The 16452-nt window shown below is 38.2% G+C and overlaps 1 protein-coding gene across 1 annotated transcript in view; it reads left to right on the top strand.

Moving 5' to 3' along the window:
- The window catches only part of LOC145984077 (protein arginine N-methyltransferase 6-like), a 148510-nt gene that overhangs the window by 117501 nt on the left and 14557 nt on the right, over positions 1–16452 (top strand). Inside the window, exon 5 of the mRNA XM_083117467.1 lies at positions 12842–12998. Within this exon, the coding sequence (XP_082973593.1) occupies positions 12842–12998 (157 nt within the window). The remainder of the gene's footprint in view (positions 1–12841; positions 12999–16452) is intronic.

Here is a 16452-nt window from a genome sequence, read left to right as displayed (position 1 = left end):
CAGAATACTAACGTGTAAAGATCAGCGAAGTGGAAATTGTTAGTGTGTGGTGGGAGGGTGTCTTTAAACCTTGGGGGTAGCTGAGGGGATGCTTTGCATAAAATCTCCAAGCTAGGGGAATACCATCTACCCACTTAGAGCATCGATAAATATTTAAGTAACACACACACATTTTTACACGTATATGGATATGCATGTGAACCACCGACGAACTTTCACAGTATGTTAAGGACATCAATGTGAATGATTTTTTCTTGCTAATATTTTGTTTGTTGACAACTCATTTCAACTCTACAAACCCTCAAGAAACAGCATTTTTATCCTGTATGCTTGCAGCCACGCATCACTTTCCCGGCTACTCAGCAATTTCTTTCTGCCAAAAAATTACAAAATCTTTAGTATGCAATGTACAGATAGGAAAGGATCGCTATCAGAATATGAATATTTCCAAATAAATATTAATGAGGTTATAAACAAAGTTATAAAATACGATAAGCAACAATGCATGAATTGAGCGAAAGGATTAAAATAGGGGTTTAATCGTAGCGGCTTCTCTACTATAGTCGTTTTCACGTTCAGAAGACACAACGGCACTTATGGAGAAACCGCACAGTGTTGCCAATACAGCGCTAGCTCATGTCACCGGGAAATGATGACCTTCCTTCACAATGAAGGTGTTACATATTTTGTATATATAATGATAATTATATGTAATTATTAATATTATACTGTGAACGTTACAATGATCCATTGCAATCACTACACACGCAAGTGTAATGCACGAATATGACACTTCAGAAATCACTTAAAAAAGTAAAAATCACTGAGAGCTCACACAACTGAAAACACTTTTTCGAGAGAGGGAAAAAGTCTAAACACAAGCAATCACTCACTCAAGTAAGGGGAACCTGGCACATGGGTTAGATTCAAATTGCAACCCAAACAAACAAATGAGTTATGGCCCACATGAACTGATAAGACGTGAATGACTCAGCAAGGCATGTCATATTTCTATCTTGAAGCCCCATATTTTGTCACATGTTGGAAAGCCTTTCAATGGTTAATATGGGGTCTATGAATTTATGTGTAAGTTGGAAACTGAAAGGTAATCTTCATTTCAGTATTAATGTCGACAGTCATGTAAACAACAAGAACGTGTATTTGCGACAGCACTAATGTTGCTCACAACAGCAGCATTGGAAATAATTGTCAATTATTAAATTTAAGTAATTTCAATTCTATTATAACAAACTGCATGAAGTTCATATTTTTACTGAATGGAAATAAAATAACAACTCGAAAACTTGGTGGTGATTAGCCGGAATGCTGTGGTGAGCCAGCTCAAGATGGCCACACAACGTCTCCTTACTTCGCACGCGGTTCGGGTTAAAAAGAAACTCCAAATGCATGGAAGTAATATTTCTGGGAACCTTTGAGTGGTTATAAAAAATAATTTCATTATTTTCTCCACGACTTTGTCGCTGGAAGTTTTTACTTGGAATTACAGAACAAAAAATGGCCAGCGACGACATTTTCTACTGCACGAATATAAAAAATCTCCACATACTTTATTTGAATATTTTTAATGCAAATATGCTTTAAAGTATTGATAAATTCTGAGTACCACCATCACCTATGACAATTAAAAAACAGTGTCAATTTTTTTAATAATGAATGCTTCAATTTTACGGCATGTTTCAACGTTAGGTATGAAAACAATGTAAAAATTGTTTTTCACAGAAAATTTGCGTTTTTAATTTATCTAAAATTATGTAAGCAAGTTACCATTTTTTTGTATTCACCATCGTATTCTCTACAAAATTTCATGCAAAACTGCAGGTACCGATTTTACTTAATTTAAATTTGTAAATCCAGAAATTTCACAACAGCGCGCTCGTATTTCCCAGAAGAAAAGCATTGCCCATAAGAGCCCATTGTGTCTTCTGAACGTGAAAACGACTATAGCATGATCTTGCTTGCATAGAGTACTAACGTTATCTGACAGAAAAAAAATGTCAGTGGCAAGAATGCATCTGTGGTACATGACTACATACACACGGAGTAAAACATTTTTTCTTGAGGGGTGAACTATCAAATAGTTAAGAAAAACTGTTTGTCATGATATTCTCTGCATGCTGCCAAAGTTTTGTCGGTAGTTTACGGGAAATCCTTGTTCTGAAAAGGGGGGGGGGGTGGAGTTTGAGTTGAGTTTTAAGTTCATTTTATAGACAGATAAATTAATTGGGACTAGACTTATATTTTAAAATTGGATTCGAACCATTACTGGTATCGTTCCCGGAACCCTTGATTACAAAGCAACAACATTGCCACTATGCCATCAGAAGACACAATAGGTGTGTGTGTGTGTGTGAGAGAGAGAGAGAGAAAGAGGGGTGTAATAATTACGTTGGTTGTAGTGAAAAAATTACAAAGAATTGAAGGAGTACCTATTTTTAATTTTTCGCACAGGGCCTTGCATTTTCTAATGGCATCTAAAGATATGCATGGGGAACTTTAGCTTTTTTTTTTACCTTAAGAAATAAACTTTGATTGTATACTTACATTGTAAAACATGTATTTTTTTTGAGCCAAATAATGTTATAAACTTGTTTGCAATTTGATCAATATTAGGATCATTATCTTGCTAAAATACCTGTTTTTAGGCACATGTTTTCTTGCATTAGGTAACATGTTTTGCCTGAAGTTTTATTTTTTCAAGAAGATATTGAAGAACCTACTTCCTTACCATGACATGTCTTCCCATGTTTCATACAAGACCCTTGTACCATGGATTGATTGATAATGTGACAGTTGTATAAAATTCCATCTGGAGGTACCAAATGAAACCTATTCTCATTGTTCATTGAAACTCTGAAGCACTCATTGGCTGTCTAGTTGCAGTGTTCCATTAAGAAAGGCAGTCTCCTCTTCGTCATATTTTACAAGGATTGCGATCAAACAAATACTGATACATCTGCCAACATTTGACGCTAGAAACATAGACATGTATTGCTAACAACTCCTCCTTAGAAACACGTTATCAAAATATCAAAAACTTTTTAGAGAACTTGTGTGTATTGTTATCAAGGTGCATTATTCCAAAGCAGCAAATTGTTTTTTTGTGGTGATAATTTCCATTCGTAGCAGAGCCTTTTGGTTGGCCTTGACAATTACTGAGTGTTTTCTGGTCAGCACTTGATTAATTATGTCATATAGAGTGTTAGTTTTAAAATGTTGTACATTTTATAGTGTCTGACTTCTAAAAGTGTTGGAAATTAATGGAGAGGCAAGTTGGACTTCCTTGCATTTTATGTTCACATTATATAAGCATCTCATATATGACATTGTCAGTTAGCAGCATTGTTTTATGTGTGGTATCTTTGATAACACACTGTTTGTGTCACCCAATTGTGTCACCTTCATTCCTCATGTTCTTGTATTTTTATTTCTCTTATTTTGCATCACTTTTCTTCCTCTTTAGGCTAATCACAATGATGAGTATGAATGATGGATAGAGATGAAATGGATGAAGTGACTCACAAAATGGTAATTCACTCTAATACATTTACAGTTCATTTTTCTGCACAATTTTTGTTAGCGATCGATTTTGCCACCTGTCTGGTAGTTTTGCCAGGCATGCACTGTCTTGCTGCAGGTGCTGTGTTTCCTTTATCTCCTGCTCACATGTGTGGTGTTGCTAGTTGACATGGGCCTATTACTTTCTGCTCCACAGGCGTGTGCATGGTACTTCCTTCTTCTTCCACACATCGCAATTTTGGCGCTGTCAGTTCCCAGTCATATTGTCTGCATCCGTGGGAAGGTGTTCGCTTTCACTCGTATGCACAGGTGGGCTTTTTTACAGGTGCTTATGATTCATGCTTGGTTTCTTGAGGTTTGCATGCAAAGATAATGGATTGGGTGGGTACGTATATTTTATGATGGCAGGAAACCAGGTTTATTAAGGGCCCCGGGGTTGGTTTCGAGGTCTGTGGGAGTGGTCACAATTGTGTATGTTTCTTTTGAGAGTCTTTCTGACATGGATCTTGTGGGAGGGAGAAAAATGAATCACGCCACCCATGGCAAGACAGTTGCTATGTCCCCGGCTAGGAGTATGAAACACTTTTGCACCAAGGGCTTGCTGGGTTTAATTAATAGTCTCAGTTACTATATTTCACACTTTATTAACTGTAATTGACCTAACTAGAAACTAGTTAGTACTCGTGATTCAACACATTTAAAGGACACTTCCACTAAGAATCTTACAATGCACATGCCTTGCAAAGTCAAATCCTTCATTTAAATTCCAGCTGCTATTTGCAGCAGATTAGAAAACAGTAGATAATCACAAGATTACTTACCAATCAGTCTTGGAAAAACACAAACTTGAACTTACATTAATGTCATCTTTCTTTTCTTGTTACATAACCCCTGCAGAAAAAAAATCCTCTATCTTTTCCCATCATTACCAACTTGCTTATTTTTACAGAGTTGTCAACCTCTCACAGACAATTATCATAACTAAATGTGTGATAACACTAAAAATCTTTTTTGACCATACAGGCCCGTGTTATATAATGAATGAATAACATTGGGTCATACGAACATTGGGTTAAACGAACATGTACATAAATTAAACAAAGAAATAATAAATATTTTGCTATGACATAATTTAGGGTTGTTGCAAATTGCCCCTTCTTCGGGGAAAATTTTTTGAAATAAGTTTATTTATAACTTTCTGAAAAAAAATTTACAACACCTTAGTTTGTTGCATCTGACTACCATGCCAGAGACCCAGGTTCGATCCCTGGTGGGGGAGAACTGGGACTTTTCAACCTGTTCAAGCAGCTCCGGCGCCCAACCAGCGTTGTAATAAAGTGGGTACCTGGAGGAAACTCTGGGGGGTAAAGGCAGCCAGAGGCGTGGTGCTGATCATATCACCCCCAGCTCGGCCAAGATCAAGAAAGTGTGGATCCCTAACCCCACACCCCCTATACACCTTCATGGCATGGTGCAAAGCACAGGGGAGCACTTTACTTTTTTTACTTAGTTTGTTGGATCACATCCAAGTTCCTTTCTTCTTTCTGAAGAGCAACTGTAGGTCTTCAGATTGTCAAAGTTCACATGATCCATTGGTTGCTTAGATGTAGCAACTGTGCTGTTTCTCCTTCGAATCGCTGGAGAGACTCGTTTACAGGTTGAACAGAACTCGGTGGTACTAGCATAAGTGCGTTTAACTGACGAAAATCAATACAGGGCCGAACATTGCCATCAGGTTTGTCTACAACTAGAAGAGGACTGAAGTATGGTGACACTGAAGGTTGAATCACCTTCCAGCTCTTCCATAATTCTAATTCCATCTCTAAGGCTTTTCTTTTTGATATCGGAAGAGGGTACGTGAAGGCACTATGAGTATGATATGATTTGATTATGGCATTCCTAGATACAGAAAAGGCATATGATAGCATGGACAGAACAAAGATTTGGAAGACTCTAAGAGAGAAAGTGGTCGATGAAGAGATAGTGTGTAGAGTGCAGAGCACATACAAGGCCAACCAGAGCTGTGGGAAGAACACCAGTGGGAAGAACGGAGTGGTTCAGTATAAGTAATAGACTAAAACAGGGAAGTGCTCTTTCCCCACTGCTCTTCATAATTACAATGGATGCAATTAACGAAGAGGTGGGGAAAAAAATAGGAGAGGAAGAGATGATGGCCATGTTGTTCGCTGTTGACTTAGTAATATGGGGGAACAGGGAAGAAGAAGTACAGAGACAGCTTGATAGTTGGAATGAGGAAATCAGAAGAGCAGGAATGAAATTCAGTGCAGAAAATAGCTAGATGCTAATAAAAGCAAGAAACAGAGCCAGAAATGAACCAAGAATAAAGATGGACACGGAAGAGTTGAAGGTAGTGGAGAGCTTCAAATATCTAGGAAGCATAATTGTGAGAAGTGGAAGAATAGATGAGGAGGTAAACAGAAGAGGACAAATGGGTGGTGGACTATATCAAAGTGTTCGAAGATTAATATGGAACAGGGATGTACCTATGAAATGCAAGAAGGTAATATATAACACATACTATGTGCTGATAATTATGTATGGAGCAGAGACTTGGACAATGACAGAGAGAGACAAAAGAAAGATGCAGCCAGTGGGGATGAAATTTTTAAGGAGTATATTGGGGAAGACAAGAAAGGGTAGAATAAGGAATTAGGAGATCTGACAGACAGTGGAGGTGGTGAAGCTTCAGGACAGGATAGGCACAGATGAGATGGTTTGGACACATGAAGAGGATGGATGCAGGAAGACTACCAGTAAGAGCTTATAATGCACAAGGAGTGGGAATAAGGCCAAGGGGGAAACCAAGATGTCAGTGGAAAGAGCAGATAGTGGAGAGTGTTAGGAGAAGAGGGGCAAGATTGGAACAAGATTGGAGTGGTGGAAGACCAGGAAAAAATGGAGAGGCTTGAATTCTATGCCGATCCAGCCAGAGGCAGGAAATGGCAAGTAATAATGATGATGAACAGGGTACAGTTCTCGGTATGTAGATTTGGTAGTTAAGATGATCTCAGAAAATACCTGCTGATAGTTCATTAACACAGATATCAACTCCACTCATTGAGAATCAGATATGTCAACTGCAATGACCTAAGGTCCAAGGAGGTACACATCAATTTATCATCTTCTTCCTTTTCTTGGATTCTCTGTATCAGGGTTTCTCAACCTGGGGGTCACGAGAGGATTTCATGGGGGTTGCGAAGGGAGGCAAAAAAGATAAATGTAATTAGGGTCTAGTAGCGGAAAAATATTTTTAAAAATTATTTTTACTATTTTGATACACATATTTTTATTTCTGTACTTATGGTTAAATATAGCAAAAAATATTAAACATTTTTTTAACAGATGAAGAATTGTTTAAAAACAATTCAAATATAAGAGGTATGAAACTAGTGAAAATTGCATATTGAAATACAAGAAGTAGAAGATTTTGAAGTACAGAGAGCTTGCGTTGGAAAAATGTGAGCGGTTTATCTTTCACCAAAGGATGTTTAGATTGCAGGTGCCGTAACATCTTGGAAGGCTTCATACTTTCAGCAGACAACAGTTCATTACACACCACACACTGCGGCTGATTTCCAAGTAACGTGAAACCAAACCTCAAATACGATTCATCATATCTTCTGACCTTCTGCCTTTTTGATGGTTCATCATCTGCGGAACGAGAACTTCCAGGTCTTTGAAGGAACTTATCTATTTTGATTTTTCATTAATAGCACAGAATTCAAATCACGATGCTACAGTACACAATATCACAAGTCAACTGACAACACCGCAACGCCTGTGTATTAACTACGTTTGTGCACACAAAACTGGCGATGCAGACAGAAGAACTGACTGAACTCAATGATAGATGTCATTACATTTCAACTACAGTTGAAGAAACTTGCTTGAACAATAAAGAACCCAGAAGGGGAAGGAAGAAAGTCTGCAATCTTTAACAATGGTAAATCTTGACATTGTTTTGGAGAAGCGTTGAGGTTGCAGAAGCTATATTTGTAAACAATTGACAATTGATTATTTTCTCGGTGGTGCCGAGGGAATTACAAAGGCTAAGTACCAATTTGCAATAGCTGTCCTGTGTTTGTTAATAAATCAACAATGGAGAATTGATTTCGACGACAATTGGAAAGGGATTGGTTTCGTTTGGGATCCTTTGTTGTTCTTCGCAGAGTTGTATATGTGCTTACACATAAACGCTTATTACAAACCAGAAATTACATAAGGTGGGTCGCTGGCAAGAGGATGTGATAAAAGGGGTCATGATAGGAAATAGGTTGAGAACAACTGCTCTGGATGTAACGCACAATGTCAACACACAAGAGATTCCCTTCATAGGCATCTGGAGTCTTACCAAAGTGTAACTACTACATTCTTCCAGAAACTAATCTCAGCTTCGTGCTGCTGTAAAAATGACATTCCTAATAAAAGATTGGTAGCAAAGCCTTTTAGTATAAGAACTTCAGTGTTGAAGTTCATTCCATCTATCTCTATCTCAACAGATCGGCTACCACACACCTTCTTCTTTAGACTGCCCGAGAAATCAGCAAGCCTTACTTCTGGAACATTCTGGAGCTGCGTTCCAGGTGGACTGTTTACTAATGGTCCAGATGCCATAGCTTAGTACTGAACACTCACTCCCTGTATCAATAATGCAAGCCACGGGAATATTGATCAGCTTAGCCCGTACTACTGGTGTCTTATATCTTTTCCTTCTTTTGCGAACCATTCTCATTTCGTGCATAATTCTTTCCTCTTCTGTGTCTGTTATTTGAAAATGTACCTGTCTTTCCTGGATATCTCTAATTGTATGATAGGGTTGCTCCTCTAAAAGTCTCTTGCCCAAACGGGAATGAAGCATCCAGACAAGGCTCTAGTTTGTCTTAGAGTACTGTGATCTTTGGCTCTGGTAGAATTCTCGAGCCATAGCCACAGCTTGTTCTTGTTCAGAAGTTAAATTGTTCACTCTGGGTTCAGGGGGCTGTTCTAATCTCAATCTATTTGGAGGCGAGCATCTTCTATATGAACTCAGGCTTCTCCCTTTGGAATCTCCATCACTTCTATTTCAGGTTTCTCTGTTCCGATATATGTTCCTATTGAAGTACCTCCTATCTTCTTCATCCCTAGCTCAATCAAACCTTCGATCTTGTCTAGTATTATTAAATCTAGTTTGTCTAGGAAACCTACCACCAGATCTAGGGCTTTGGTTCTGAACATTTCGCACCTTGAAGTTCTTCTGACAATTTGCATGTTTCCCTTTAAATTCTTATCTTCCTTCCAAGCATCTGGATCATCATAGATATCAAAATCTTTCAGAAAGTGAGCCAGCTTGTTGTAGGATTTAGGAGCATGAGCTAAACACAGACTTCTAATTCTGTAGGGTAACTGCCCTAATATCAGGTTTATGACTTCATCTTTACTAAAGTTGTCAGACAGGTTTTGATATGCAGCATATACACTTCAGGCATACCTTTCCATGTTCTCATGCACTTGGCGATAGTATCGTCTATTTCTGACTGCAGCTAACTGTCTTTGCTTTGCTTTTCATGATGCAAATTCCTCATGGAATTTGTCACAAAAGTCTGTCAATGTTTCCTGACATCCAATGTTCAGCTTTGCCTGTGAAAATGCGTGGCAATAACTCTAAGCGATAGTTCTGAGGAACTTGCAACAATTCGAAACTAACATTCAATTCCCAAATATATTTTTCCTCAGATTGGGCTTCAATATCCCCATTGAATTTTGGAATGCAAGCTATGTCGGCCAGGTGAGGCATCTTAAATCCCTGGATTCTTCTAGGTGGTGATTCATCAGAGCTTCCTCCCTCACAGCTTCTCTTTCTTCCTCAATAATAACTATCTTTATGGCCAGAATGTTTTCTAGTGGAAGAAGGTAATTAAAAAACACCCGCTTCTCGATTCAAAACTTGTAATTCTGAATAAACTCAGGTATCACAACTTTGGTTTGACTTTGTAAACTATGGAATTGCATCTCCAAATCGTTAACTCTTTGGACGGACAAGCCGGTCTGTTCCTTGATTTCTTGACTTAGAGAAACCTCTAACGTTCTAGCGTCACTTAGTGTCCATTCTACTATTTCCTTCTGTTGCTGCACTGCTTTCTCAATGCCTTCTGTTTGCTTGTTCATGGTCTGAACAGCAGTCTGTAATTCTTGTCCAGAAGCATCTACTGCGACCTCCAGCATTGTCAACATTTTGGGCTGGAAGTCAATTGGTCCTTCCTTATTTATTAGTGTCTGGATTAATTCAAGACAAGTATTTAAGTTTTTATCCACTTGCTCTTTCCAGTCAGCCAGAGGTTGTAACTGTTCTTCGACAGCCTGTCCAACATTCTCATTGACTATCTCGGTTACCTTCTCTAATTCTTGCTGGCTACTAACTTCAATTTTCTGAAGCTCTTTTCTTAAATTGTAAAAAAAGAGCTCCAAGTTCATTCATATCTGCCTTACATTTCTCTTTATCATCTTCGTTCTCTTTCCTTCTCTTTTGATCTTGCTTCTCTATCAAAGACTCAAGTTCTCTCCTTCTCTCAGCTTCTTCTTTAGCTTTCTCCTTTAACTTTTCCATTCTTTTTGTCTTTCTTTTGTTCTTCTTTCTCCCTTTTGAGCCACTCAAAGATCAACCATTCAGGAGGTAAAAGCATAGGCAGGATTACCTCTGGCTCAATATCTTTGGGAACTGTGGTCTGACATTTACTACAAATCAGGTCACCTTCTGAACTTGCTACCTCTTGTCCATCACAATTAAAATGTTTATATTTCAAACACTGGGAACACTGGAAGTACTCCTTGTCATCTGCTAGATCTTCACAGCAACCAAATTCCAATTCGGGACCCATGGTCTTCCTGGACTTGCTTCTCAGACTCCTGCCACTACTCATAGTAACACTCCACCTATATACCTTTGTGATTCTCGTAAGGATGAATTATCTTCACTCGGAGCATCAACAGTGTTGATTCAACACTGTATCCTTCACTAACACTATCACAATTAGATCACTTGTTCCTTTTTTGATTGATTGATTGATTTGCTTTATTTTACTTTGCTTTTTGTGCCACTTTTGGATAATTTGTGAAGATGAAGATGAGTGATGATATGATGAAATTGATGAATGGACACTCACAAATATCCATGCCCAGGTTGCAATTTGAACCCGGGACCTTCAGCATTGTAGCATGATGTGCTAACCACTCCACTATAGGGGCCGACAGGTTCCCTTTTTTTTTCCCAAGTCTTATTATTATCCTGCCCCACGTTGGGTGCCAAAAATGTTGCTACGTCCCCGCCTAGGAGTATGAAACTCTTTTACAACAAGGGCATGCTGGGTTTAATTAATAGTCTCAGTTACTATATTTCACACTTTATTAACTGTAATTGACCTAACTAGAAACTAGTTAGTACTTGTGATTCAACATGTTTAAAGGACACTTCCACTAAGAATCTTACAATGCACATTCCTTGCAAAGTCAAATCCTTCATTTAAATTCCAGCTGCTATTTGCAGCAGATTAGAAAACAGTAGATAACATGATTACTTACAAATCAGTCTTGGAAAAACACAAATTTAAACTTACATTAATGTCATCTTTCTTTTCTTGTTACATAACCCCCACAGAAAAAAAATCCTCTATCTTTTCCCATTGTTACCAACTTGCTTATTTTGTGGAGTTGCCAAACTCGCACAGAAAATTATCATACCTAAATGTGTGATAACACTAAAAATCTTTTTTGACCATACAGGCCTGTTATATAATGAATGAATAACATACGAACATTGGGTCAAACGAACATGTACATAATTTAAACAAAGAAATAATAAATCTTTTGGTATGACATAATTTGGGGTCATTGCACAGTACATGCCTGATGAAGCTACCAGACAAGTGACGAATTGATTGTGAACAAAAACTGCATGGAATAATAAACCATGAATGTATTAATTCATGATGAAAGTTGTGCGAATTACTCACAAATTTAATATAAAGATATTAATAACTTACGTTTTGTGAGTATCTAGGTAACTCCTGCAACGTTTCGGGATGCAACTACTCCCTTCCTCAGGCTGCTCACGTTTAGGTTATGTATAGATCATAACCACATCGACCTCTCCATAGGTACAGGGTATGGGATTGGTAAAAGATGTGTGGTTAAAAAACAATAAAAATCTAAAACCCATTACAGGTGCACGTCATACTACCATGCTGTTTCCCCTATTAGAAACTGCTCCTTGGAATGTTAAAACTTTAAAACTGTTAACACTGTTAACCACTGTGTGGTTAAAAAACAATAAAAATCTAAAACCGATTACAGGTGCATGTCATACTACCATGCTGTTAACACAGTTATATATATATATATATATCTCTCTCTCTCTCCCTCTCCCTCTCTTCTTCCCTCCCTCCCTCCCTCCCCCTTCCCTCCTCCACTTTATGCACAGTAAAGCTAATTGGGACTGGACCTACAGTTTAAAGTGGAATCCGAACCAATATGTGCCTCCACCAGGTATCGAACCCGGAACTCCTTTATTACAAGATGACGATGCTACCACTGCACCATTGGGGAGGTCTCGCTTTTAATGAACTTGAGTATGTATTCATACATGATTTTTGCAGGATTCATTCATAAAAGAAAAAAAAAAGATTTTGTTCAAAGTGTCAATCATTTAATACAGTGGTAACAATGAAGATTTTCATTATCAACTAACCACGCCAGTCATGTACAAATCTCATTGCTATGGATAAATATGTAAATATTAATAAACATGAAGGCACCTCATTTCTGTTACTTTTTTATCGAGCAGCGTACAAAAAAGAATTACAACCAACACTCGGAAGCCACAGACAAAAATTGCTACCACTTTTCCTTGCCAAACTTACAGATTATCTTCACATGACCAAATGTTTGTTCTGATTGGTTGTTACCACAGCATTTAGCAGAGACGTCAGTTGCAATTAGAGCATGGTCTAGTCACCAACACCAGTGTAGCAGCCAGCCAGGTAGCCAGTCCAGTGCCAAGTAGGTCATTCCAGTTGGAAATCCAGTTCTGTGTGATTCAGCCTTAATTCGAGGTTCTTAATTGCTGATTAGAAACATTTCAGATTATAAATTGAGCATTTACAAGTACTTGGGTAAAGTATGCTTCACATTGAGATCAGAAATTTATTTGTTGCATTGTGTACCTGAAATTAGTTTTTTTTAATTACCATAGGTTGTATAAATTCAGTTTTCATATGGAATGCTTATATCCTTTTTCTTCTTTTTTCAACAGGATGGTTACATGTTCCCTTCTATAGCGAGACTTAATTTGGCACCAGCAAATCTAGAGTACATGTATTCCGAGGTTGTAGACTTCTGGAAAACAACTATGAAGTTGTGGAAGATCGATATGTCAGCACTAGTACCTGCAGCCGAACAACAGTTATGTGGTAAGACAATAGATGATCATTGCTGTCTACTATAAAGTTAATTAGTTTTTTTCTATCTTTGGTGGGCTATTTGCAGCTTTTCCTTCTCTTTTGTATTACTTGGCCCTTGTAATCAAGGGTTTGATATGTGATGGAGACACATAGGGTTCTGATCCCACTTTAAAACTTTAGGTCCAGTCCTGATTAGCCTATTTGTGCATAAAGTGGACTTAAAAACAAACTCTTATGAACTCTTTTGAGGTGCTGCATTTTAAGCTTGATTTTGCCTTATAAAACCTACTAACATTACTGTTAACATAGCTAACAATATTATTTTTCAACCTGGTATTTTCTTTCCAGAACAACTAGTTTTCAAAACCCAAGTCATATCTTTACTCAAAATTTCTGTAACTTCAATAATAATTCAATATGCACATACAAAGTTGCATGTATAATTTACAAAGTACAAGTATAAAACAATGAATAATTGGTTTTGAACTAGAAAAAGTTTTAAACAGACACACTCACTGATGGAATACCTCGACCATGAACACACTGTTAATACCAATGTCTCCTGTCAGATATTCAGCACTTACGGGAAGCCATCAGAAGGAAACTGCCAGGTCTTCTTTACAGTGGAGTGTTCATTCTTCATGATAATACACATCAAACCATTGATTGCTGGTGAAGGTTTCACCCGGGAAACTTTGGACCACCACTGCACTTAAGTCTGAATTTGACACCACATGATTTCCATCTTCATTTTGCTCTAAAGGAACTCACATCTAGACACTGCCTTCAGCACAATGAAGATGTGAAAACTACTCTCTCCAGATGGTTCTGAAATATTGATGCAAAATTTTGTTCAACCATCATGAACAGGGAACGGATTTATATTTAAATACATATTTATTGTTTGATTAATTGATTTGGTGTTTTAAGTCCACTTTATGCACAGTAAGGCTGGCTAATCAGGACTGGACCTGCAGTTTAAAGTGGGATACGAACCACTATGTGCCTCCTTAGGGTATCAAACATGGGACCCCTTGATTACAAGGCAATGACGCTACCAATGTGCCATAAATAAATATTTATTTATGAAGCTGAAATCAGTTATATTTTGTGTTATCTTTACGCATCATGGCATGTAGACTCGAAAAATTCCATTTTTATTATCCATATTTGTACATATACACTCTGTAAAGAAAAAATAGCGACACTTGCTCGGATATGGTTTTCACAAGATTCATTAACTGCACAATGCAACTCAAAAGCCACAGAGGAGCACCAGAGGGAGCCTTTTGCATTGAAACATAAAAAAATAAATGAAAATAGAAAAGAACTGGGGGTGTTGGATAAATGTAATCATTTTCGCAAAACCACCTCCCGTTTCTTCTGCGATGATAGGAGGGAGTGAGAGAGGCATCACATGATGAGATTTTTTCCATCGAACTTACATGACTGACAATGCCTCCTGCCTCTCTCACTCCCTCCCATCCACTCCCTTGCAATGCTTCAGCACCCCTGCTCGTTCTACAGTTTACTAATGCATTCGAGAACGCTCCTTCACAAATACGGCTGGTGGACAAATCCTGCTTTTCTTATTGTCTTAATTCAGTTCATAATCTTGTGAAAACCATATCCGAGCAAGTGTTGCTATTTTTTCTTTACAGAGTGTATTAGGTTTTGACTCATATTTGACATATTTTAGTTATTTTATATGTTATTTCCATATTTCAGAACATTTCTCAACATGTACTCCATATTTGCGCAATAACTATGTTCCCATATTTGCGCAATAACTATGTTCCCGTGTACCATGTGACCGATAGAGTTTTGTGAATTTCTTGCAAATAACTGACAAAGTCCGAAGTGACATTAAACAAACTAAAGTTTATGACCTTTTTTATACCCTCCAATTGCATTATTACAAGTTTTCTGTCATCCGAACAATAATGTTTTGGTTGTTTTACACCTCCCAACTGTTTGCTTTGCTGTTGTACTTGAATTTCCTGTTTATTTACAATTGTCAACAATAGAGAATGAGGGCTCAAGCATCAACTCCTACTGGTTACAAATGTTATTTTTGCAACGTTGGAAGAGAGTCCCTAGTCGAGCAGCCCATTGCTAACCCCGCACTCGCTACTGGTTGCATGTCAGACAACAGCACCAGAAGCAAAGATTTTGTGTCAGATGTACAGGATTCATTTCTGGTTTCTCTTCAAGACAGTCTCGGGAATATTTGCAATGTCGAGACTATTTTATGTAGCTTGTGCAGTGTCTTATGTATTAAAAAGGTAATTTTTTACAATTTTAAGTCTATATTTAACTCCATATTTTGGTGTAAATAACTAAATATGTATTTACATATTTAGCACATTTTTACTACATATAAATCTGTTCTCTGGTTATGAACAACTTAATCTCACACAGTGACAAGCGTTTGAAAACAAAAGGTGATTAGGTGGAGCAGTAGCGCAGTCAGTGGGATGCATCTTGCAGAACTTTGAACATACAACCCATGCTCGCTTAATTATTGTCACATGGTATTCCTGGAAATGCTTGTCCTCTGGCAACTGTGAAGTCTGGCAAAGTGCCTTACTGTACTCCACGTCTGTTATCTGTCAGTGACAAATAATTGTCTTAATTTGCTATTGTAACTCTTGGATGGCCTGTGCTAAAGCTTTGACAGACATTTCCATCCTGTTGGAACTTTTGGTAGATGCTTGATATGACACTTTAAGGGATATGCAACTTGTGGAACATCACTATCTGTAGAATTTTCAGTGAAAAATACAGGCTCGACAAGGACTCGAACCTGGGTCTCTGACACACCATGCCATTTCTCATCCACTGAGTTATCGAGCCACCGTGGCTTTACCTGATTTTTGCTGCTGCTGTTTTACCTCTTTTATCTGGAATTGTCTCTGCTAGTGCTACCACACTTGGATCTGTTGCCTTTGAAACACTTTAGACGTCGACATTGTCTGGTTCCTCCCAGCATAGCAGTAGCACTAAGATAGACGATTTCACACAGATAAAACAGAGGCAGTGAAAAATTAGGTGAAGCCAGGCCAGCTCGGTAGCTCAGTGGTAGAGCAATTGCACAGTGTGCCAGAGACCTAGGTTCGAGTTCCGGTCGAGCCTGCATTTTCCACTGAAAATTCTACGTAGTACATCTCCTGTGTGTGCCTAATCTAAGGAATCATCATCTGTGTACGTCCATTTTCTATCCACTCTATACCCCCCCCCCCCCCTTGCATAACATCATATGTATGGGTTCTCTGGTAGCATTTTCCATCAGGAAGCAACACTAGCTTATCACAGAAAATTGTGCTATTCTACAGCTCTGAGGGGCATAAGGGGTGACCCTTTCTCAAGACACCCAGATGTCAACCTCACTTGCATGTATTACATCCTGGACTGCATTTTGCAGACTAACAAGGCTCTGGCATCTGGACCCATGGCCTGTATA

The sequence above is a fragment of the Lepisma saccharinum genome, chromosome 2, assembly GCF_977018435.1.
Source record: "Lepisma saccharinum chromosome 2, izLepSacc3.1, whole genome shotgun sequence".
Taxonomy (NCBI): Eukaryota; Metazoa; Arthropoda; class Insecta; order Zygentoma; family Lepismatidae; genus Lepisma; species Lepisma saccharinum.
Note: the sequence above shows the minus strand (reverse complement) of the source record. Positions and strands in the feature narration are given on the sequence as shown.